A 25028-nucleotide genomic window follows, 5' to 3' on the forward strand; every position below is an offset into this window, starting at 1 on the left:
GTAGCCTTTTAATTGCCAAGGAAAAGCATTTTTACTTCTCTCATCCCTTTTCTACACACATAAGCTGCACTTGATGTTGGAAAGTAAATGGAGCAAAAAATATATGTTGGACAATAGAACAAGATTCAATAGATTTGTTCTCCAGACCCTCTTAATTTCAAATATTTATATGCTACCTTAGCCATTTTAGGACAATAATGATGCCATTTGAGTACAGGTCTAACATTAGTGCATTGATTCTGAATCTTTCTGTTTGCTGTAAGAGACTTTATGGAGACTCTAAAATAAAGTCATTAGCTCAGACTTCTCATACTAGTTAAAACTTTTTGAAAAGGCAAGTCATCCAAAAATTACTTCTCCCTACGTTTCCAAAAACAAACAAAAAAATGCTAAGTTGTAAAAAAAAAAAAAGTTTATTAATTAAACATTTAATATTATAGTTGTTAAAGTGTAAAAATAAGTAGTTCTCATTAATTTTAGCCAAATCTTTGACAGGATTGTACTATATATGTTTCCATTATAGCCTGTTGGGAAATGTTACATTATCAACGTGTATGGTTTGTGAATGTTTTGTAAAATTTGCAATTTTAATTTTGCCATTTGAAATTATAGTAAATTATAGTTGCATAATTACACTTAAGAAAAATTGCTAATCATATCTTTTATTTATTTAGTGCAGAGTTCTCAGACTGAAATATTTCCCCAATTGCATTGTTACTGTAGGTAAATCACAATATTTTATGGTGTGGTTTATAGGAACACATTATGACATAAAAGTGGCAACTGTCTGTTTTTGTAACCAAGTTATCTTAATGAGTGTATGGATGAACTCATCATTGTCTTTTTTTAAAATTACTGATTCTTTCATCACTTAAGCATCTAGGATAAAAATTAAAGTATAATATTATTTTATATATCTTCTTATGTGGCTTTGAAATTCCCACTGCTCTTTCATCCTTCCTCTCTTCCTTTTCTCCAATTTGTTCTTTTCTTCTTCATGGGATTTTAATTGAGATTTGAAGGAAGCCAGGAAGCAAAGATGAAGAGAGAGAGCTTTCCAGATATGAGAAACAGCCAGAGATATACTATACCAAGAGTTAAGAGATGGAGTGTCTTGTTCAGGGAGCAGCCAAGAGGCTATTGCTATTAAATCACAAAGAGCATGTGGTGGGGAAAGGTATAAGAAGATTAGAAAGGGAGGAAATAGGTAGGTAATGAAGGGCTTTGAATGCCCAGCAAAGCATTTTGTATTTGATCTAGAGGCCATTGGGAGCCATTGAAGTTGACTGAGTAGAAGGGATGATTTTACTAGACTTATGCTTTAGGAAAATCACTTTGGTAATTGAATGGAGGATAGATACAGGCAAATGCAGGACATGGCAATAGTTTGTGTGCAGTGATAATGGCCTCCAGCATAGTAGTTGTAGTGTTAGAGGAGAGAAAGGGGGGCATAGTAGAGAGATGTTATCAAGGTGAAACTGAAAGGTCTCTGTAGGGAGTGAGAGAGAGTGAGGAAACTAAAAATGACTTGATGATTGAGAAGGATGGTTTTGATCTTTACAGTAGTAAGAACAGTAAGAGGAAGAAGATTTTGGGGGAAAGATGATGAGTTCTGTTTTCAACATGTGATATGAAATAAAGAAGAGGGAGCTCTAGGAGAATGGATTCAGTTTTTTCTTTATATATGTCAGGATTTTCACCTCAGGGAGTAGGGGGAAAAGGGAACCATGAGAGGTTTCAGGAGAGATGCAAAAGTTCAGAAGACCTTGTGTGGAGAGTGGGTTAGTGAGTTGACAAGAAAATTACAGAAGAATTGCTAAGCATCAGTGAGAGTCCATTTGTGGTTGTATAACAAGTTTTTAGTGGACCCAGTCAGAACACTGAATGACTTCCTCCACATCATTTAGTAGCATGTATAGGACAAAAGGTATTAAAAAATAGGAATGCTCCAAGGCTGAAGCTTGGCAAGGCACAATCAGTAAAAATAAGGGGGTTGGGAACTCAAGAGGACAATATAGATTTGAATTGGTTCACAAAAAGGTCAATTTAGAGAAAAGAAAAGACTGTCTAATGCAGAGAAGTTGGCTTTAGAAAGAACTGAAGGGTCAAAGAATGCTATGTTATAAGGTGTCATATAAGGAAAGGGAGAGGTGGAAAGCCAATAGCTTATGATCAGATGAGGAGATTCCAGAAATCTTTGAATCTTGAGATGGTACATTTGTGGGTGGCAATATCAAGGATATGTCACTTGGAGTACTTGTCATCCTCCACTATGTACTGAAATTCCTTTGCTTTAAAATTTTTCTTGGCCCCAGATCTTTATAATCAATAAACCTAAGATGATAACTCTAAAAGAAACATGGAAATTAAGATTATTTTGGTAATAAAACCACAATACTACATGGGAATTTTTATGTAACTATATTTTAAAAGCCTCATTATCTTACTGTGCATATTTTCTTACATAGCTTATTTTGTCCTTAACCTGGAGGTTTCAATATATGCCTTTAATATTCCTGCTGGTATCTCTTTCAAGTGGTAGAATTTTTCTGTTTCTACTTTTTCCTCTTGTTCTAACATTTCAGGACAATTAAAAAAAAATTATTTCTTTTATTATTATATCAAGATTCTCCCCCCCTTTTTTTTTTTTTTGGTCGTTTTCAGGTAGTCTGATTAGTCTTATATTTTATTTATTATGAATATATATAATTATATTATACATAATATATAGTTATTCTCTGTGACCTGGAATTGAAACCAAGAACCCTGCTCACCTGAAAGTGCCTACAGCCAACAGTTTCCCTGCAAGTTCCACTGCTTCTCTACTTATTTGCTGGTTCCTTGTTGTCCAGGGCCATATCTCAGTAGCACAGCCAGGCTTAGCATCCCCTGTCAACAGAGACCCTCTCAATCTTTCTCCACTTTCAGAAGATGCCCAACTCCTCATACTATTCCAGGAGGTGAAAATTCCTGTGGTGGAAGCAGAGGCTACCTTCCAACCCAGCTAGCCCCAAGGTTTGCTGCTTGCTGTTTTAGTAGAGCTTATTTTGATGTGTTAGGCCAAACTTCTACCCTGGGATCTTTGCAGCTCTACATTCACCCTGAGGCACTATTTGTCTCATTTTTCAAGACAATTTGGAAAGCATGAAATTTTCTGACCTCTTCAACCATTTTCCCAGAATCTTTTCCATAATATTTATGACTGGGAAAAGATAGATCATCAAACATCAAGAATGGGTGAAAATATTGACATCTGAAATGGAGTATTCATATTTCCAAGATAGAAAAATAATAGGATGAGAATATCTAGCACTTTGAGATATGAGGGTCTTTGGAGATTTATGGGAAAACATTAATGAGAACTGAATGAGAGAAGAAGGCTGAAGAGATGCCATCCATATTGGCAGAGACAAAACCAGAGCAAAGAAATCATAGCACTAATTCAAAGAACCAAAAGTCAAGTACCACTTTATAGGTCTTTGGAGATTTGGGGGAGAGCTAGCAACATAAACATCCTGATAACTCTAGAATGTATTAGTGCTGCTGTACTACTTGCTGGCCTAGAAACTGGGCACTGTTCTTGGTGACAGAAGCATTTTTCCAGAGTTAGAAAAGATCACCAACATGCACAAGTGATCAGCGCATAATTTGAGTGACCAGAGGGGCAGCAGGGCATAGTCTCTGTTGTGAAGCCAAGAATCTGTCAGTGGAGAAGAGGCTTCTTTTTGTCTCTTTGTGAGGAGTGTGCCTATAGAATCCAAAGGGAAGAATCAGGCCAAATACTCTTATGATATATATCAGGCCGCAAGTTCCAAAGTACATGTTGTCATGTTTTATTCTAAGTGGTATGTAAGGAATAAATATATTAGTAGTATCCTTCCAGATTTTCAAAGTATTCATTGATACCTTAGTGTTTGTGTTATTCCCTCACTTCTCCCCCACCTATTGGCCAGCTGAAAATGGATCATTATATCTGAGGAAAAAGGAAGTATGAATATTATAAATCCATAGACCTTTCTCCCAGAAAATTTTATGAAGACTATAATTACTTAAATCTTTAATAGAGTTGTAACATATCATGAGGCCGTGTGGAAGAGAATTGTGTCCTGAATATTTCTTTAGTAATTGAAAATTGGTTCTATTTGTATATGCTAATATTTAATGTCAATTTGTCTTAATGACATTCATTTTCTAGCAAAATTATAAAATGGTATTGATTATTCTCTAAAAAAGCAATGGTCATTTAAAGGAAACTTAATTTGAATTAATAAAACTGACTTATGGGAAAGGTTGTTTTAAATGGAAGAATTTTTTTGAGCAATAGCTATGAAAACTATTAAGTGTTCAAATTTTAAAATATATCAAACTATGTAGAAGCAGATAATAACTAATTTTCTGTGGTCTTGACTCTTGCAGGTAAACTATGGTAAAGTCTGTAATGAAAGTAGAAAAGGATTGAAATTTACCATCTCTCATGGCTGCAGTCCAGAATTTGTCTTTGTACCATATGGTAGCACCATTGCTGTTTATACAGTTTACTCAGGAGAACTGATAACTATGCTTAGGGGACATTATAATACTGTTGACTGCTGTGTATTTCAACCTAATTTCCAGGTAAGTAAAGTACTTAAGGGAATTTAAAATGTTCAGGCAACTTGCCAGACCAGTTGTGCATAAAATAGTGAGTTATGATTTGGTCCTCTAGAATTCCAATTGGAAATCAGACATAAGTTAAACACATAGATATATCTAAGATAATAGTGTATGACTTAATTGGAAAAAAATTAACTTTCCTCTGCATATGAACTTCATTTATTTGACAATTAATAATCTGGGTTTTACAGAAGGTATTTTCCTATAAGTGGAGGAGGCAATTGATGATAATTATAAATAAAAGTAAAAATATTTCTTAAGGTTATTCATTGCATTTTTTTTCTTCGAATAAACAGCTATTTGACTCAATGCAATGTTTTTTTCTATATGGGTTTTTTTCTTTCTCACTTTTTATACTCACTCAGGGGATTAACTATGTCCCCAAACTCTTTTCCAGTAGAGCTAAGAAATAATGTTGCAGTATCTCTTGATATGCCATATGGGAGCACAGCATATCACTAGTGATTTTACTGAGTATTTCTACATACAGTTTTTGTGGTATAGTGGTATTTATATACTTCCTGCTGACAGTTTAAATTATTTTTATGGTTAAGTCATATCTATCTGTTTTCCTAACTTCTTGAATTTTAAACACTATCTTCTCCACACTGACCCACCTTTAGACAGATTGTGACTACGATATCTTCTCTTACTAGCTTTATCCCTAAGCAGAATATCTCTTCCTTGAAGATTCTTTTGCAATTTCCTAAGAGGAATAGAATTACAAATATATAAAATGAGAAATACACTAATGCAGCCATTTCTTTTTGAGAATTTTTTTTTTCTCAGAGAAGCCTTGGATTTTTTCCCCTTAAGTCAACCATTTTAAGCAAGTGATTTTTGTTTGCCAGCTCCTATAAAAAAAGACCTCTGAACATTTCAATCCATTGCATGTGATTTTTATTACTTATTATATGTCTTGTATTTTCATGAGTGCTATTATTTTGTAAAGTCTTGAGAACAATGATAAGGGTTTTTACAGAGTGCATGTATCCATCTTCAACATATGTAAATTAATGAAGATTGTAACTGGCTTTACTCTAAGATTTATCTGCTATTGAAATAAGCATTCCCTGGTGACTTTATTACTAATATATGCTATCATCTTAGCTGCTTTATTTGCTTTAATTTCTTCCTTTTGTTTTAATGACTCTTATACTACTTGCCTGATGAAACCATTTCAAACCTGAGTATATTGATACTTTAAAATTTTTATTTTGTACTCTGTTAAACAATATTCTCATATTCACACACATTAAAAATTAGAATTGAACTTTAAGACAGACACAAGTGGCACGTCACCCACTAGTTCTAAATGCTTTTTATAAAAAGAATGCCCCAACTTTGTTTTTTTACTGCATATTTTTTCTTCCTTCCCCTTTCTTTCTCCTTCCTTCCTTCCTTCCTTCCTTCCTTCCTTCCTTCCTTCCTTTCTTCCTTCCTTCCTTCCTTCCTTCCTTCCTTCCTTCCTTCCTTCCTTCTTTTCTTTTTTTCTTTTTTTTCTTGAATGCAGCAAAGTCTGTTTAAATAGAAAAAAGCAGTTCTCTGTTCTTTTAGCTAAGTACATGCTTTTTCTCTCATACTACTGCTATGGTTAGTATACACATATGAATTTTGTTGTTCAGTTATTTCAGAATCTTTGTGACCTCATTTGGGGTTTTCTTGACAGATATTGGAATGGTTTCCCATTTCCTTCTTCAGCTTATTTATAGACGAAGAAACTGAGACAAATAGGATTAAGTGACTTGCCCAGACTAATGTAACTTTTTCAGGGATAGTAGGACTATTGTCTTAAAAATTTTGCATTTTAAAAATATGGGGAGATACTAATCAATTTCAGATTCATTCTAAATCTTAATGTTCTCCACTGTCACATTTTTGCATTTCTGCATCATAGGAACTTTATAGTGGTAGCAGAGATTGCAATATTCTTGCTTGGGTGCCAGCTTTACGTGAACCTCTCCCTGATGAAGACGATGAGGTAAGTATCCTTTTTTACAAATTGTAAATTTTAAATAGTAAAGAATTAAGGGGACAAATTTTGTCATTTTGTTTCTCTTAAACTTCCAAGCCAGGAATATATAAGTTCAAGTTGCAACTCTGATCCATACAGACTTTATGACCCCTGGACAAATGACTTAAACTTTCAGTGTTCTAGGTTACTCTATAATTATAGAAACTGTAGAAAATATTAATCTGCATTGGTAGAAGGAGTTTTCTCACTTGAGAATTCCCTATGCCAATGAAATCACAGGTCTAATCCCTACTCCTTTATCATTCAAATACTTGATAGAAATTATACAATTTATAGTACTCAGAGTAGTAGCATATTTTAAAAAAGGCTAAATGAAAAAAGAATATTTCACTTTGGCAAATTAAGCTTAAGTTGGTAGTCATTACCTATTTCAATTCAGCCTAAACATATTTATTTGATTCTGTGAGGTTCTGTCTTTGAGTCATCAAGGGACAGCTGATATGGAGTGGGTGGACTTGCCTAGAGAAAGGTTTGAAGAACCATTACTGTGGAAGTAAAGGAAAAGGATGATGAAGTCCACTAAAGGAGTGGTTAAGAGGTAGGCATGTAGTCAGGAAAGGGACAAAAGGAGAAGAGAGTAGCAGGAAGGAAGGAGTGATCAACAAATGTAACATTAATATAAATGAAAAGATGAGAACTTTTAGGGGATGGAATTGGTGATTATAAGGTGATCAGTTTCAGGAAAACAGTTTAATTAGAATGAGTAGATAACTGTAAAGAGTTGAAAATTTAGGAAGTGGAGAAAGCCATTATAGACTAATGTGAATGAGACATTTTTCATTGATGATAATGTTGAGGATTTTTGGGAGGGCATAGAATTATGGGTTATTGTAGAATATTATGAAAGTCTTAAGCAAATGAGAAGTAGCCGGGGTTGGACTGAAGATGCAAAAGAGAGATGGAATAAAAATGATGATGATCATGATGATGTTCTTTAAAGCTTGCTTTTCAACTTTTCAAAAATTCTGTTTTGGGCCTCATAACACTGTAAGGTAGATACTGAAGATGCTATTGTTACCATTTTAGAAGTGATGATTCCATCTCTAGTACTCTATGCACTATTCCAAGCAAGATTTAATGGAATAAATAAGTTTTGAAAGGAAGAGGAGAAACCTCTTTCTTTTTAAAAAGAAAAGAATGAGTAAAGATAGAGAAATTTTGAAAGAAGAAATATTAAGCAACTCCTGCAGAATAAATTAATAAGTTAGTGATGTCATTTTAAAGAACATAAAACTATTATTCCAACATCACAGAGAGCTATTGCATGGCTAACTTGCCAGACACTATCTTAAATGGTGGGAATGCAAGAAAAGGCAAAAAAATCCCGCTTTCAAGGAACTCAAAGTCTAATGAGAACAAGAACATTCGAACAACTATGTATGAACAAGCTATAAATAAGATAAATTGGTGAACAGAGGGAAATCATTAGATTTGAGAATCATTAACATAGAGAAGATAATTGTATACATGTGAATTAAGGTAACAAGTAAAATAGCATAGAATAAGAGAAGAGGGCTCAGATCTGAGCTTGGAAAAACCGTTTTTTATCAAGTGTGACCTGGAAAAACATCCAGTAAAGGAAACAAAAGTCATCAGACAAGTAGAAGAAAAACCAGGGTAGAGGACTATCACAAAACTTAGAAAGAAAATTATCAGTGAGAAAAGATTAAGAGTGTTAGAAGCTACAAACAGGCCATGAAAGCTAATGATTGAGAAAAGGCCATTAGACTTGGCAATTTAGAGACCATTGGCAACTTTGGAGTGAATAATTTCAATTGAGTGATGAGGTTGGAAAATAAGACTGTAGAGAGTTGATAATGAGAGGAAAGGAAGTAGAAGCATTGCTTATAAGTGAATTCAAATTTATCCATAAAAGAGTAGAGAAATATAGGACAAAACCTTATGGATTAGTTGGTTTATTGTCTTTAATGCTTGAAGAAAACCAGACTTATACATCACTTTGTCAAAACAATATACAGACCAATATTGAACATTTGGAGTAGAGATACCTCTAAAATTGTGCATCTCACATTTCTTTTGTGAGCAATACAGCAATTTTGCACTGCCCATAGAACACAGCACAGGTCCCATCATGTTGTGTGGTCTTATGTCAGTTTGTCCCATGTCTTATAATCAATTTCAGATTTCTCCAGAGAGACCTCTGAGAGTATCCATATATCACTTCTTCTGACCTCCATGTGAGCACTTGCCATGTGTAAGTTCTCCATAAAAGTCTTTTTGGCATTTGAGTAATTTGGCCAGCCCCATAGAGTTGTGCTCTTTGTAATAGGATTTGAATACTTGGCAGTTCAGCTCAAGAAAGAACCTCAGGGTGTCTGGTACTTTATCTTGCCAGGTGATCTTCAGAATCTTCCTAAAATAATCCAAATGGAAGTGATTCAGTTTCTTGGCATGATGCTGGTATACTGTTCATAGGCAGAGAACAATGACATCGGCATGATGGTTCTGTGGACCTTCAATTTGGTAGGCAGCCTAATATCTCTTCTCTCCCACACTTTGCTTCAGAACTTTCCAAATATTGAGTTAACTGTGTTAATGTATGCATCAATCTCATTATTAATGTGTACCTCTCTGGAAAGTATACCACGAAAATAAACTAAAAATTTATCCATTTACTATAACCAGTGTTCCCACATATGGATGATATGGTGATGGAAAATCTGTTAGTGTTAATTGTTTGGCCAAAATTAGCACAAGCGACCTATGTACCTTGTTGCATTTTAGCCTTGGAAGCTGTATTGAGTGCATAGTCATCTACAAACAAAAAGTTGCACACCCGTTCTTCCACTTTGGTCTTGGCTTGTAGCTTTTCGAGTTAAATATTTTACCATATATTTGGTAGTTTACTTTCATGCTTTTTTTGTCATCATTGATGATATCCGATAGCATCACCAAAAACATCATACTAAAAAAGCATGGGCACAAGCACACAACTTTGCTCCAGTCCATTGGCAATTGGGAAGGTATAAGAACATTGTCTGGTATCCAGAAAACCTGTACAAGTATGCCATCATGAAACTGTCTCACAATACTGTTGAACTTCTCCAGGCAACCAGATTTTTCCATCTTCTTCCATATGTCCTCATGACTAACAATATCAGAGGATTTGGTCCGATTAATAAACATTGTATACATATCTCTTCTACTTCTGGCATTTCTTCTAGAGTTGTTGGGCAGCAAACATTGTATTGATTATTTTTTGGCCCTTTTTGAAAGCACAGTGGCTCTCAGGTAGATGACCATTTTTTCAGGTGAAATCAGCCTATTGAGGTGGACACTGGCAAGAATCTTACCTGCAATGACAGCTTACGGAGAGACAATTCTTCCTTAGTCCCCAACCCTATTACCACACCAGAGCAGTATAATGACATTCAAAACCTCTTTTTCAGATAGTTTAGCTAGAAAGAGATTAATTTCAGCCTGAGATATACTATGAAAAGCTTCAGCGGGAGTTGATGACAATCTGTTGAGAGTGCTATGGCAAATTTGAAGTCAGATCTTCCTGTACTCTATCCACTGCACCCACCAGCTGCCTCACTGAATCTAAATCCCTCATTTTACAGATGATGGAACTGAAGCCCAAAAAAATGAGGTGTCATGGCTGAGATCTCCCAGGTCATAAGTTACATAGGCAAGATTTGAATCTGGCCCTAAAACTTCAAATAATGATGGCAATTATAACAGAAACTAGTATTCACATACCATTTTAAAGTTTGTAGAGTGCTTTACATATTTTAACTTAAGTAAATTGACTAGTCATCCCATTACTTTCTGAAGCCAAATTTTAATTCAAGTCTTCCTGACTCTCTACACCTTTAACTCTTCTTTAATTTTGATGATCTAGACCTTTACATTAACATTCTGAGATGCTGATTGTCTATTTAGATGTCTATATTCCATCTTAATATGTTTTCCACATCAGTCGTTTCTTGACTATTAAGACAGTTTGTGGTTTTGTTTTGTTTTGAGATGCTATTCAGTGCTTCTCTTTATAGCACCTTTTGACTCACTTCTGGAAGAATATATTCATTGCAGGGTTAGGGTGGGGAAATATTGACAAATTCTTCTTAGAATTTCCCTACTTGCTCATCTTTTACAACAGATTTTTTTCAAAGTCTGTTGTAAAAGATGAGCAAGTAGAGAAATTTTGTTTATGTTTATTACAAATATTTTAATGCAGTATAACTAAGTCTCTAATGAAATAATAATTTGATATTGCCTTTGGGAGCACAGTGAAACTAACTCTTCCAGCTTCTTTGATTCTCTCAGAAATCCTATGAACCAACTTTTCCTTTAGTTACAGCTTCCTTTTGTCTAATGACCTTGTGACAATATCAGTATTAATGTGGTTCCATTTTTTCCAGTAATATATTTGTTGGCTAGTCATTGTACAAAAGCCTCACATTTGGAATACCTACGATTAAGTAAATTTTTCTGAAAACTATGGTTGTCTAATAGGTCATCATAAGGAAAGAATTCACCACCTAATAACCAACCTACTGATTAATGAGTGAACCTCTCAATAATTAGCAAAATTTGTTTCGAGGCAGCAGACCTCTGTTTATTCACTTAAAATAGCATGTTTAAATAGCAAAAAAAAAGGCATCAATTCTGAGTTAATTTCTAAAAATCAACACTACACATATTAATCTAAGACAGTGTCAGTGTATTATGAAGAACAAAATGGAAAATATTGAAAAAAGTATCAAATATAATGGAGTTTATTTCCTGTTTTCTTTATGTTCTTAGTAATACTTGCTTTATAAAATAAAGTGTTAAATTTATTGATGAACTAGAATTTTGGGGGCAGGTGGATTAGATTATATAACTTGAAAATTGCCTAATACTTTCTTACCTCTAGAGCTTTCCTCAGATGCTTTAGTACTTAAAATAGTCTTCAGTTCAGGTGCAGTGCTTATCATTCAATACAATTTCAATTAATTTTGAAGTCATCATAATAAATTATTTATAAGATCAAGTTCTAATGAGTTTATTTTCTTCTTTTATTAACTTTTGAATTGTTAGAAAAATCTGTCATTTTAGGTTACATTATCTTTTATAAAAAGCACTGATATAGAAGAAGACTTCTGAGTTCTGGGTTTTACTTTAAGCTCTCCCATTAACGATATTAACCCACTTAATTTTCCTGGACCTTCTTTTACTTATTCATAGAATGTGAGAGGTATCTTAGATTAGTGAATTCCAAATTTTGTTGATCATACATACATCTTAATAACAATTTTTAAAATTATATATCCCCATAAGTTTATGTTGGTTTTTTAATTATATCCATATAGTTCTGTACTAATAGATTGGAATGGAAAACATTTATTAAGTGCTTATTATGGGGCTTTGTGAATTAGAAACATGAAATTGTCCCAGTTCTCAAAGGGATCAGATTCAATTTGAGAGAAACAATACATATAAGAGAGTTCATCTACAGGTTTTGTGATTCTTAGGGTACATTGTCAGGGAAGGTAGCAATGCTTTTAAGCATCCATATCCATCCCTTGGTCAGGGATCTAGAGCAGCCATTCCCACGATAGATCCTATTGGAATTAGAGCAAGAATATAGTTGGAGGTTTGGGGAAAGATATGATCCAGAACTAATCTGAAGGCTTCTCCTCCCCAAAAGCTAGAGTACTAATAATCATGTATGTTAAACAATTTAAAAAATAGTAATTTTAAAAGAATGAGATAAAGATGAAATCTCATTTGATCCTAAAGTCTATAGCTACCAGATTGAATAGTTGATTGAATTATTAGATATTGGTAGCTTCCATGAGTGAGGGAAGGGATTGAATTGGGGAGTCTTTGGGAATTTGGGTAGAGGTGGTTGTGTTTAAGAGAAGCCTAAATCTATCACTGGAAGAGTGTGATGACAGGAAAATGTTGGAGCCAATCAAACAGTTTGTAACCCTAGGGAGCTGATTGTTAGATGTTCAATCCGAACATTTACACTTCAGAAATCAGCAAATGCTACAAATCAGAACTTGTTTTGTTGATTATCTAGACTTAAATTGATAGAGAAAATGTTAATGATAGAGTATATATATACTTTTTTTTTGAGAGCTAGTTATTAAACATTTGCCAGCACATTCTTGTATGTGAACTGTATTTCCAACCTCTGACTCATTATTGCACATTTTCTGAGGTCACTCCATAGCCCTTATTTTGGAGATCACTGATCTATAAGGAGGCCTTTTCAACTTTAAAATTCAGTGATACTAATGAATCTGATTTCCAGTATCTTCTTTGTTTTTGAATGTCATTACTTGATTCTTGTCTGAATTTCAAAGTACATCACACTGGGCATATGTAATATTTTACCCTTTTTGTATATTATCAAGATTGCTGTGTTTCTCTTATTACCTGTTTCAACTTCAGATTTCAATGTAATATAGACTCAAAGAATTATTGGAGTTGAATTTAATTTTCTAATGGTGACTGGCAGAGATGACCTTAAAAAATACAAATGTCAACCTATTCCTATACTCTATATCAGAGGCCAGCTGCCAGTTTTATTTTTTTGTTTTTCTTTTAGTTCTAGCATATTTTTTTGGTGTGTGTGTGTTTTAAAGTTCCTATTAAAAGTGTAATCCAGTTCAATTCACCAAAAGGATTATTAATAATTTATTTTTAAGGCACTGTGATAGTTTGTGAAGGGAGGTACCAAGACAAATGAAGGGGGGGGGAAACATATGCTTGTGATTGCACATAGAAGGATAGGAAAAGGCATAGGAATAGCATCTATGATTGAAACACTCTCTACTTAGGCAAGTCAGCACATTGACTGCAGATTATAGGCTTAGAAAGTCGATAGAAAGAACTATCCCAAAAGTTATTCTGGGATAGTAGTTAGCACATTGTTAATGGCCCACCAGAAGGGTTATAATGACTTTGAATGCAAGGAAGACCCAAACTAGAGAGATACACTATAAGAAGAGACAACCTGAAGACCAGAGGTTATAATGATCACACATTGTAGTGTAATTGTAGTAAGAGATTGAGAGAGGTAGTCAGGTAGTTCAATAAGATACAGTTTAAGGGTCATATGTATGGTATAGTGAAAATTGCTCTGTATTTAGTAACCAGGGAAGATTTAGAATCTAATCACACTTTTGACATTTGGTAGTTGTGTAATCAGAAACAAACCATTTAACCATTCTGAAATCAGTTTCTTCATCTATAAAATAGAAATGAGCTATGATATCTACTTCAAAGACAGTTTCAAGGATCAAATGAGATCACATATACAAAATGTTATATAAATGTCAATTGTTGTTTTTAACAGTATTAGAGAATAAAATTTTAAAATTCAATTCTCTTTGAAGATGCTATCATTAGATATCAAAGTTTAAAGTGAGACTAAAAGGTTTGATGGTTAAATGGAAAGTAGGAATAAGATTATTGAAATTGAGGTGAAGAAATTATATGATCTAGATATTAGAGGGGACAACATGAGTATTGATATCCTGGGTTCTTTGGTTCCAAATAGTGATAAAGTTCTTAAAGTCATTAAGAAAATTAATAGAATGACCTGAAAAAGAAGAGAGAATATAGATAAATTGCACAGATTTCAAAGGAGAGCAACAGAAGAATAGTCTGGAGGCAGTAGATAACAAAGAATTTTCAAATCCCCCCATCCAAGTCTTGTGAATCAGGAAGAATGGGAAAATGGGTAACCATCCATGGTTAGGGTTACAAAGGCTATGGTATCCCCAGGAAAAATCCAGATTTCACTTTTATCAAGAAGATTAAGGAATTGCTGAAGAAAAATTAAAGATTAATGGAGAATTTGTTACACTAGAATTCATGTTCCAAGGACACTATGAACTGAGTTAAGAAAAGGGGAAAAAATAGGTTAGGTAGTTCTCATAAGGATAAGGATTTAGGAGAAGGTAGCATGTATCTTCCAGATAGTATATCTCTTCTGTAGTTTACTGAGATCAAGGATCCAGTTTAATGAGAGATAGATTGAAATTGTATGTAAGAAATAGCACTTTTTTGATTTCACTAGCTCTTATATTTAAGGTAAAATGTAAAATTTTTTTAATTTGAAAATTAATGTGGCTAAAATGTGTGGGATAAAATGTAAAAGAGAAAGGCCAGAAGTAAATACACAGATGAGGTTTTTTTGCTATCAATAATCTTCCTAGAACATGACTTATAGTAGTGGGAATCTTCAAGTCAAAGAGTTTGAAACTTTTCTTACATAGTTCCAAATTTGTTTTTCGTAAAGATTGAGCTAATTCATAGCTATATCAGCCATGTGTAAGTATATTTCTTCTCACATTCCTCCCATCAATGAATTTCCCCACTTTTTAGCATCTTTGGTGGCTGCATGAGTATAAGATCATAACATCAAAGTTGTTTTAATTTGCATTTCTCTGATTAGTAGGATTTAACATTTTTTCAGGTTCTTTTTGATGCTTCATGTTTTTTGCAGAAACTTTTCAAGACTAATAAAGTTTCAGAGTACCCATATTTCAAAAAGATTTTGTTAGGATTACTAAGTGAGAACTGAGGTTGTCTGGACAGTGACAAGGTGAGAACTCAGGTTGACTTGATAGAAGGAGCAAGCCCATTGGCTGAAGTGGTTCTTCCCAGAAGCCCTTGCATTATCCCACGCCCATTCTCTGGGAGGATAAAGAGGACAGTACTCCAGGAAGAGAAGAAGACTCTGAATTGCATCAGGCTTGACGGGGCTCTCTGCAGGAAGGGAAGTCACTTCTAAGGACAAGAGTTAACAGCAGCAGCTTCTGGAGACGACAGCTCGCTACAATTGGCGCCCAACGTGGGGCTCCAGATGAGGAGCCATTTCCCCAAATGAACATTTACCCATTCTCAACAATATAAGGTGTTAAACAGTTGCTTTAGGGCATCAAAAAGTTATGACTTGCTTAGGATCCTGTAGCATACAAGGAACCCAGCCAGCTCTTCCTGATGCTACTCTCCACAGATCCCCAAAACGGTCATCCGACCTATTGTCGTAACCAGGGAACTCCCCAATCTTGCCATCCAACCCTCAGCTTCAATTTTAGACCCTCTAGTCACACTTTTTTAGGTGTGTTTATCTCCTGGAGAGCAAGGACTGTCTCACTTTTGCTCTTTGTATTTCCCCTCCTTAGAATAGGGCTACATAGTAAGCTCTAAATAAATTCATTTATTCAACTATCCATTCATCCATTCCTGACATTGGGGTCATCTCTTTATCCATGATGTCATGCTGCCTGTCAGTAGCAGTGTTATTACCTCCTCTTAATAGATGTAGAAACTGAGACGAAGAGGGGTTTGTAACCTACATGTTGTCACACAGTCAAGTCACACAGACAAGATTTGAACACTGCTCTTTGTTAATAATACTTTACTCTCTATTATGCCATATAGATTATTATGCTCATTAAACATCAAACAAATGAGGAAACTAAGTTTCATAGAAATTAAGAAACTTGCCAAGGACTCCTGAGGCTGAATTCAGGGCTCTTTTAATTCTATCCTGATTTTTGGGGGGCTATTGGGTCAGGGAAAATCATTTAATCTCCACATCTGTCTCCTCCTATGACAAATCCTTATATTGTTTGCTTCATAGGAGGAGACAGATGTGGAGATTAAAATTCAAGTCAGATGCAATTTGGAAATAGGAGTTAACACACAATTCACTTTTGAGCACTTAGCTGGTGAAGGTCAGTATGGAGAGAATTCGGAACAGATTAATTATACCATGACAATATATGAGCAAATTGCTAAGGCTGCAATAAAAGCTTGGGGTGTCCTTCCTGGACAGAAAGATCGTGGAGAGGCTTTCACTAAAATACAGCAAGGTCCCAATGAACCTTTTGCAGATTTTGTGGGACGTTTGCAAACTGCTGTCAAAAGAACTATTGGAGAAAATTCAGCTACAGAAATAATGACCAGACATCTGGCTAAGGAAAATGCCAACGAGATTTGCAAAAGAATTATATGGGGATTAGACAAAGATGCTCCTTTAGAGGAGATCATAAGACGCTGTGCTACAGTGGGAACAAATGCTTTTTACACCCGGACAATGATGAATGTGGAAAGACAGGGTCCCTCCTGGCAAGGGCCTTCTAGAGAAACTCGGCGATGTTTTCAATGTGGAAAAATTGGACATCTAAGAGCTCAGTGTAGGTATGGAGATACAGTGAGAAGACAGGGTGAGAGAAGACCTAAAACCCCATGTCCAAAATGCAACAGAGGACTCCATTGGGCATCAGAGTGTAGAATAATTCAGGGAAATGGGATGAGGGGCCCAGGTCCAGGGCCCCAGGCAAAAAAGACTTGGGGCATGATGGCAGCTGATGTTACACCCAAAGAACCTTTAGAAGGCCAGGACTCTGATTTAATCAATCAGCAGAAAAGCAATCACATGGCAGAAAGGGATTACCTGATAAGTGAGTCAAAAGGCAATCAGATTGCAAAAATGGATTACACTTGGGGAGAATACAGGCCTTTTAAACCAACAGGGCTGTGCCCAGTGCAAACAACTCCAATGTAATTGTCAGATGATGAGAAGAGATTTAGAAAGTGGTAAATAGAAGGAAATTAGATAGGTTAACTGCCTGGGAGAGAGGGTTTGCTTGTATTTCTTCAGCAGGAGAAGGAATCAGATGGGTGCCAACGAGTCATATTCGCCTTGTCCACCAGAGAGAGACAGAAAAAGAGAAAGACCTCAAAATAAAGGAGAAGATCTAAGAAACATCTGACACTGAAAGAGCATGGATAATAAGAAGACTGTTAAAGAACTTTAAAAACCAGCAGGAATCATTGGACTTCCTCACACAAGATGAGAATAATGGACAATGGACTTATGGACATTTATAAATTTTCAATTTATGATTATTTGATTATGATTATGTTATATACTTCTAGCATGTGTTATGTTACTATGTTACTATGTGCTTATGTAATTTATGTAATTATCTGTAATACTTCCCATATTGATGGATTTATGTTTCAAGGTCATGACTGTCCTATGTTCTAAATCAAAAGAAAGGGGGAGATGTTAGGATTACTAAGTGAGAACTGAGGTTGTCTGGACAGTGACAAGGTGAGAACTCAGGTTGACTTGATAGAAGGAGCAAGCCCATTGGCTGAAGTGGTTCTTCCCAGAAGCCCTTGCATTATCCCACGCCCATTCTCTGGGAGGATAAAGAGGACAGTACTCCAGGAAGAGAAGAAGACTCTGAATTGCATCAGGCTTGACGGGGCTCTCTGCAGGAAGGGAAGTCACTTCTAAGGACAAGAGTTAACAGCAGCAGCTTCTGGAGACGACAGCTCGCTACAAGATTTGCCATTACTTTTAATGATTCACTTTGGATGCATGGTAAAGAGATGTCTGCCTTCCTTTCTTTCTCTCTTTTTCTTTTTCTCTCTCTCTCATGCTCTATCTTGTCTGTTTGTCTCTCTCATTGTCTCTGTCTCTGTGTATGTGTCCATCTCAGTTTCTCTCTGTCTCTGTCCCTCTCTCTTGTTATCTTTCTCTGTCTTTCTCTCTCTTTCCTTCCATGAGCCTTTATTAAGTACCAGTGCTATTCAAAGACTGTGTGATCTTCCTCAAGCTATAGTAGCATCTGTTTTTTTTTTTTCTACTTTTTGAAATATTGTCCTGTTCACCAAAGATCATTTCACCAAATAATATTAATTAGTTATCTGGAAATTTCTTTCTTCTTTTTTTTTATTATAGCTTTTTATTTGCAAGATATATGCATGGGTAATTTCACAGCACTGACAATTGCCAAACCTTTTGTTCCAATTTTTCCCCTCCTTCCCACTTCCCCTCTCCCCCAGATGACAGGTTGACCAATATATGTTACATATGTTAAAATATAAATTAAATACAATATATGTATATATGTCCAAACAGTTATTTTGCTGTGCAAAAAGAATCAGACTTTGAAATAGTGTACAATTAGCCTGTGAAGGAAATAAAAAATGCAAGTGGACAAAAATAGGGGTATTGGGTATTCTATGTAGTGGATCTCCCAGAGTTCTTTTGCTGGGCATAACTGGTTCAGTTCATTATTGCTCTATTGGAACTGATTTGGTTCATCTCATTGTTGAAGAGGGCCACGTCCATCAGAATTGACCATCATATAGTATTGTTGTTGAAATATATAATGATCTCCTGGTCCTGCTCATTTCACTCAGCCTCAGTTCATGTAAGTCTCTCCAGATTTTTCTGAAATCATCCTGCTGGTCATTTCTTACAGAACAATAATATTCCATAATATTCATATACCACAATTTGTTCAGCCATTCTCCAATTGATGGGCATCCACTCAGTTTCCAGCCACTACAAAGAGGGCTACCACTGTCTGGAAATTTCTGAATTAACACCTAAAATTTTAAAAAGTAAAAGTGATAACACTTGACAAATGAATAGTACAAATGATCATAATTAGAAACATTTTTAAATTAAGCTTTACTTAGGGTGCATTTAAAACTAAATAAAAATGAAATAAATATGGGATGGAACCATATTTGTTACTATAAAATGTATTCTTCTTCAATGAAAATAGCATTATTTAAGCCATCAGTATGAAAAAGGATTTTTGTGGTAATATATTGCCTATGTGAATGATAGTGTTTTTTACAGCTACTGTCTTAATATATTTCATAGCTAAATTTACAACTAAGATACTTGGCCATAGTACTGAGCTTGTAAATTGTTTTTTATTGGCCTTATCCCAAATGAAAGGGAGGAAGAAAGCACATGTTGATGAATTTTCAAGTGGCTGGCCAAATGCCACTTGACTACTTACAGATTTCAACACCTGTCTAATTTGGTTTATTATGGTTTGATCAGTTTTTAGCATACAGCTGCCTCAAATGAGAGAATTTTCTATTTTGGAAAAAAATTGTCAAATAATTTAGGTTAACCATTTGTTTTACATTATTATTTAATAAGTATATCCCACTGTGCTGGAACTACCATATATATTAAACTCAAGTTATAACACAGTAGATGATGTTAAATAGCATAAGAATAGCTTGCCAAATGAAAACAATAAAAATAAATTAAAAGTAAATCTACTGTGACTTATGTATAAAAAGGATATTGGAAGAAAATTAAATTGCTTAATTTAGTAAAAAGCTGTGTGCCACTGATGGTTTCTGTTTATTTCCCAGTTACGCAATTATATCAACACTTCTGAGAGTAAAACTCCTTTTCCAGTACTTACTTGTAGACATTTCATTTATAACAACAGCAGAAATAAAGCAAAACAATCAGAGGATAGACTAGGGGGAAAATAAAACAAGTCACACTCGATGGCTTTCACTTTTAGGCATGCAAACTAGTACCCTTATAAAGTATTCTGATTAGATTATTAAAATGTCATGGTTATTTTTATTGTTATATGCCACATCATATTAATATGAATTAGGGTTACATTTGTTAACAATTTTTATTTTGAAAGATTTCTAGGGGTTCAGACATTATAATCATCATATTGATGCCATGTAGGTACATGTCAAGAAAAGGTTATCTATATAGGACCCCACTCATAATAGTACATATAAATTTCAAAACCATTTAGACTTGTAGGAATTTTTACCATACATTGGCTCTACCCATATTCAGTACCCACATTGTTTTCCGTTTGTCATCAATACAATATCTTAGCTCTACACTTTTCACAAGAGTAAGAACAACTATTTCACCACCAGAATAAGAACAGAATCTTCTGCCTACTTTAAGGCTGCTCAACAATTTTTGCAAACCTAAATTTCCATCCTACAAAAATTAAGATGCTAGAAAGAAGAGGCTCTCAGTTCTCAAGTGGATCAATAATGTCATCCATTTGAAAATTCTTTCTAATGAGCAGATAGAAAGTCATTTCAGCCTTCTCATCCTCTGTGATTCTTGTCCACATTCTTCTCAAGTGGCTACAAGGGGTCTAGCTGGTAAAAGAAGGAGGAAATTAATTAAATTTATTTCAGGTGTTGAGCAAATAAATGCCTATTGAAATTAGGAGAATATATTGCAACAAATACTGTTTGGCTCTATTATAAAGGGCATGAAATCATAAGGTTTGAGATTGCTAACATTTCAGCTTTGTAAATCAATATCTGTACTGATGATAGAAATACTTTAAAAATGAAATAGTAAAGGGATTTCTATAGTTTTTAGGTCTAGATTGCATTAATGAGTGCTCTAAATTAGAAGATTCACCTAAGATAATTGCATGTAGAATATTAAACTACATCATCTCTATATACACCTTATCACATAAAATGTGAACAGAACTGAATGTTCTAGATGCTTTCTGACAATCATGCCGAAGATCTCTGAAAAACAAAAGATTCCGTGTGCTTTTTCAATTAGCCATTTAAAAGTGAGTTGCCATTTAATAGTATCTAAGGACACAATCTCTGCCTTCTAGGAATTTGCACTCTCTGCAGACAAATCTTTCTTGGAGACACTAGGAATTTGTGTATTTATTTATGTGTGGTGGGGAGCAGGAAGGAGAGGGACAAAGAAATTCAATTTTTATAATGATAAAAAGAAAAACTAAAAAAGGTGTATTCATTGTATTGTGAATGCTGATTCATTTTAATCATGCATATAAGAATTACCTACATGAATGGCAGATCATGTCACCTTTTTGCTAATCTCTCAGTGCCAGAAATTAATAATTTATTGGAGATTTTATTAATGGAGAGTGAAGGGAGAGGGGCAAACAACATATAAATGTGTAGGATCACAGATCTAGAGCTAAAAGAAACATCAAATGAAAGCCCTAAGAAGTCAGACAGCTTTCTCCTTGTAACACAAGTACTAAGTAAACTTCAGAGGTAGGATTTGAAAGTAGATCCTCTGACTTCAAAGCCCATATTCACCAAGCTTTTGGTCTTTATATTACACATATATGTAGAATGCTTTTGTTAATATATTATTGATAATGCATATTTATGTAGTGTTCTTTAGTCTATGTTGTACAGTAAATTCTTTTTTTTTATTAATTTTATAATTATAGCATTTTTTTTGACAATACATATGCATAGGTAATTTTTTTTTTACAACATTATCCCTTGTACTCCCTTCTGTTCCAAATTTTTCCCCTCCTTCCCTCCACTCCCTCCCCTAGATGGCAGGCATTCCCATACATATTAAATATCTTATAGTATATGCTTGGTACAATATATATGTGCAGAACCGAATTTTGTTGTTGTTGTTGCAAAAGAAGAATTGTATTCATAAGTGTACAGTAAATTCTAATTGAGGGCAATCATGATCCAAAAAAGGCTGACATTTTTAATAGTCCCCAAAATAGCATCAGTCAGTGTAGTTCTGCAGCTTGATAGAAAGAGTATGGTGGAAGGCAGGGATGATGGCTACAGGGGGTTAAGAAACAAATCCAAATCATTATAAAACACAGTATCATATGATCAACACTTATGAGAATTCCATAACAAAGTGCTATATGTTGGGCTTAAGTCAGCAGATTGTAAACATCTGTTGGAAATTAGGGAATTCTGAGGGGTTGGGAGGTAGGAAGGAGGAATAATTGAACTGGACTTTTAAAAAAGACATTTAAATAAGTTTAAAAAGGTGAATAGAAAGGAAGACCATGAAAAGCACAGAGGGAGAACACAGACTATATTTGGGGACCAGGAGTGGTCCAGTTTGACCAAAATGTAGCATTTATAGAAGAAAATAAGAGATAATACTGGAAAGTAAAAGTGATAAATGATGGAGAGCTTTGAGGATTGAGCAGAAGAATTTGAAATTTACTTGGTAGGCAGCAAGAACCCACAAAAGATTTGTGAACAATGGAATCACATGGGCATGCAGAAGACAAGTCTGGCCATTTTGTGAACATAAATTCAAGAGGATGAAGTTTTAAGGTGGATTGACCTCTGATTATTGATCTTAATTATTCAACTAGCCCAGGCATGTGATAATGAGGATTTATTCTTTCATAATGCTAACTGTGGAAATAGGTCTTCTAGACTTCTTTTTCTTATTTAAGTAGTCGTTTTCCCCTCTAGAGTCTAGACTTTCTGTTTTCACACCTTGTTCTTCAAATTTGTCTTTGTTTTTATTGTTCAGTCATTTTCCAAATGTGTCTGCCTCTTTGTGACCCCATTTGGGATTTTCTTGACAAAGATACTGAAGTGATAAATGTGCCATTGGCACATAAAGTGCCATTTACTTCTCCAGCTCATTTTACAGATAAGGAAATTGATGCAAACAGAGTTGTGATTTGCCTAAGATTGCACAGTTAATACCATGTGAGGCCATACTTAAACCAAGAATATGAGTCTTCCTGACTGCAGGTCTGGTACTCTATCTGCTACACCACCTAGCTACCCTTTCAGTTTTGTATAGGGAGGATATGTGAGGAGAGTAATCTTAAAAAAAAAAAAAAAAAAAAATGAATCCTAGGTAGAGCATCAGCCTTCAGTCAGGAATCTGAGTTAAATTTGGCCTCAGACGTGTAACACTAGCTTTGTGACCCTCAACAAGTAACTTAACCCCAGTTGCCTGGCCAAAAAAAAAATTTTTTTTTAATGAATCTTTGGATTACAAACCTAGGGATAGAAGGAACCCCAAAATTCCATCTGAGCCCAATTCCTTCATATTATATAGGAGGAAACTAAAGCCCACAAAAAGTAATTTTTCTGAGATCACTCAGCTCAAGGAGAGTGAGATAACAGATTTGAACTCAGATCCTTTGACTCCAATATTCATCCCTGCTTTTCTTTCTTTTTTTTTTTTCTTAACCAAAACTCATTATATCCCAGCTTGACTATGCTCTTGATTTATCCAATGGTACAGCAAATTACTTTTGCCAATTTCCAAAGGACCTATCTACTTTCCCACAATAAGGGATCCCTCTTCCTTGAGGAAATTCAAAAGCCATAACAAGATTTGCATGAGAGGAATTCCCAGATATTTTGAGCTAAAGCAGGATCATTGAAATGAGCGTACTCTTTCATTTCCATGCAGTAATTTTGAAGGGTACTATAGTCATATGGATGTATAAATTATATTATATGTATTTTTAAAAATCAATTATATTACTTGATAGTTTCATCTCTTTTGCCTAATATTTATATAAATTTTCATTCTTTAGTTATTAAATTATTAAAAATCTCTTGTTTAAATTTTCTCTCTTGCTTTTGAATTAAGAAATTGTCTTTACCCACTTTTTTTGTATACTTCATGTTAACAGTTAAATCATACTCATATTTCACTTATTACCTTCTTCCTATCATGGTAACTTAAGGAAGAAAATAAATAAGAACTTTTCTTTTCTTTTAGGTTGCATCTCATTCACAGAAAAATCCAGCATTTGAAGATGCATGGAGCAGCAGTGATGAAGAAGGGTGAATTAGTTGATAGAGTAAAAGTAACTTTATGCTCTCTGTTGATAAGAATCTCAAAGTTTAGAAAACTTTCTTGAGTCATTTTGTAAAGTTGTAAGAATTAAGTATCAGAAAATGGAAAGTTCTTTGTCTTTTTGTATTTAAGTCTAAAATGAATAAAAAAATTAAAAAAAAAAAAAGAAGAATCAGCTAATGCCTTTCTTTGCTTTTCATACTTCTCTTGAGAGTAGAGAGTGTACTGGATTTGTGACCAGAAAGCCTGGATTCACATCCTATATGTTTTCCTAGAGGATGTCCATTTGGCCTCCCTAAACCTAAATTTCCTCCTTTAAAAAGTCTGAAAAATGAGGACAATAATACTTGTACTATCTACCTCACACAGATATTGTAAGGAAAGTGTTTTGTAAACTCTGGTGATATAGAAATGTAAATCATTATGATGTGAATATTACAGCCACAGAAGACTTGAATAGGAGTTTCTCAACCTAACCAAGAAGAAAGAAAAACCAGTCATCCACATTTTTTGAATGATGTGCACTTTTTGAATGATTGCAAAGTATTGTTTAAGTTTATAGCCCTACAGGAATTTGCAACAAAGTAGTGGGACCACCTATAATATAAAACAATAGAATTAAAGTCACTTGAGTTCCAATTTTGACTTTACTAAGACTTCTATGTGGCACTGAATAAGATACTTGGCATAGAGATAGCTAGATGGTATAGCAGATAGAGCTGTCAGGAGGACCTGAGTTCAAATGTGACATCAGACAGGTACTACCTGTGTGACTCCAGGCAAGTCATTTACCCCTGATTGTCTCAAAAAAAAAAAAAAAAATTAAATAAAAGATATTTTGGTATAGCAATTTAATATTTAAATTTGTCTTTATATTAGTCATCAACATTAAGAGTCTACTCTGTACTGGACCTTGTGAACACAAATTCCTCTATTTCCTCCATTCAA

At 34.5% G+C, this 25028-nt stretch overlaps 1 protein-coding gene across 2 annotated transcripts in view; it reads left to right on the plus strand.

The window, feature by feature from the left end:
- The window catches only part of ERCC8 (ERCC excision repair 8, CSA ubiquitin ligase complex subunit), a 59290-nt gene extending 35044 nt beyond the window's left edge, over positions 1-24246 (plus strand). The window contains exons 10-13 of one of the 2 annotated variants that reach the window (XR_012484790.1): positions 4417-4614; positions 6551-6634; positions 9045-9172; positions 24003-24246. Coding sequence is in view for 1 of the 2 variants with exons in the window: in XM_074282429.1 (XP_074138530.1) it covers positions 4417-4614; positions 6551-6634; positions 24003-24071 (351 nt within the window). In the remaining variant the exon portion in view is untranslated. The remainder of the gene's footprint in view (positions 1-4416; positions 4615-6550; positions 6635-9044; positions 9173-24002) is intronic. The other variant, XM_074282429.1, reaches the window with a different exon arrangement.
- The last annotated feature ends 782 nt before the right edge of the window (positions 24247-25028 follow it).

Source organism: Sminthopsis crassicaudata, chromosome 1, assembly GCF_048593235.1.
Source record: "Sminthopsis crassicaudata isolate SCR6 chromosome 1, ASM4859323v1, whole genome shotgun sequence".
Taxonomy (NCBI): domain Eukaryota; kingdom Metazoa; phylum Chordata; class Mammalia; order Dasyuromorphia; family Dasyuridae; genus Sminthopsis; species Sminthopsis crassicaudata.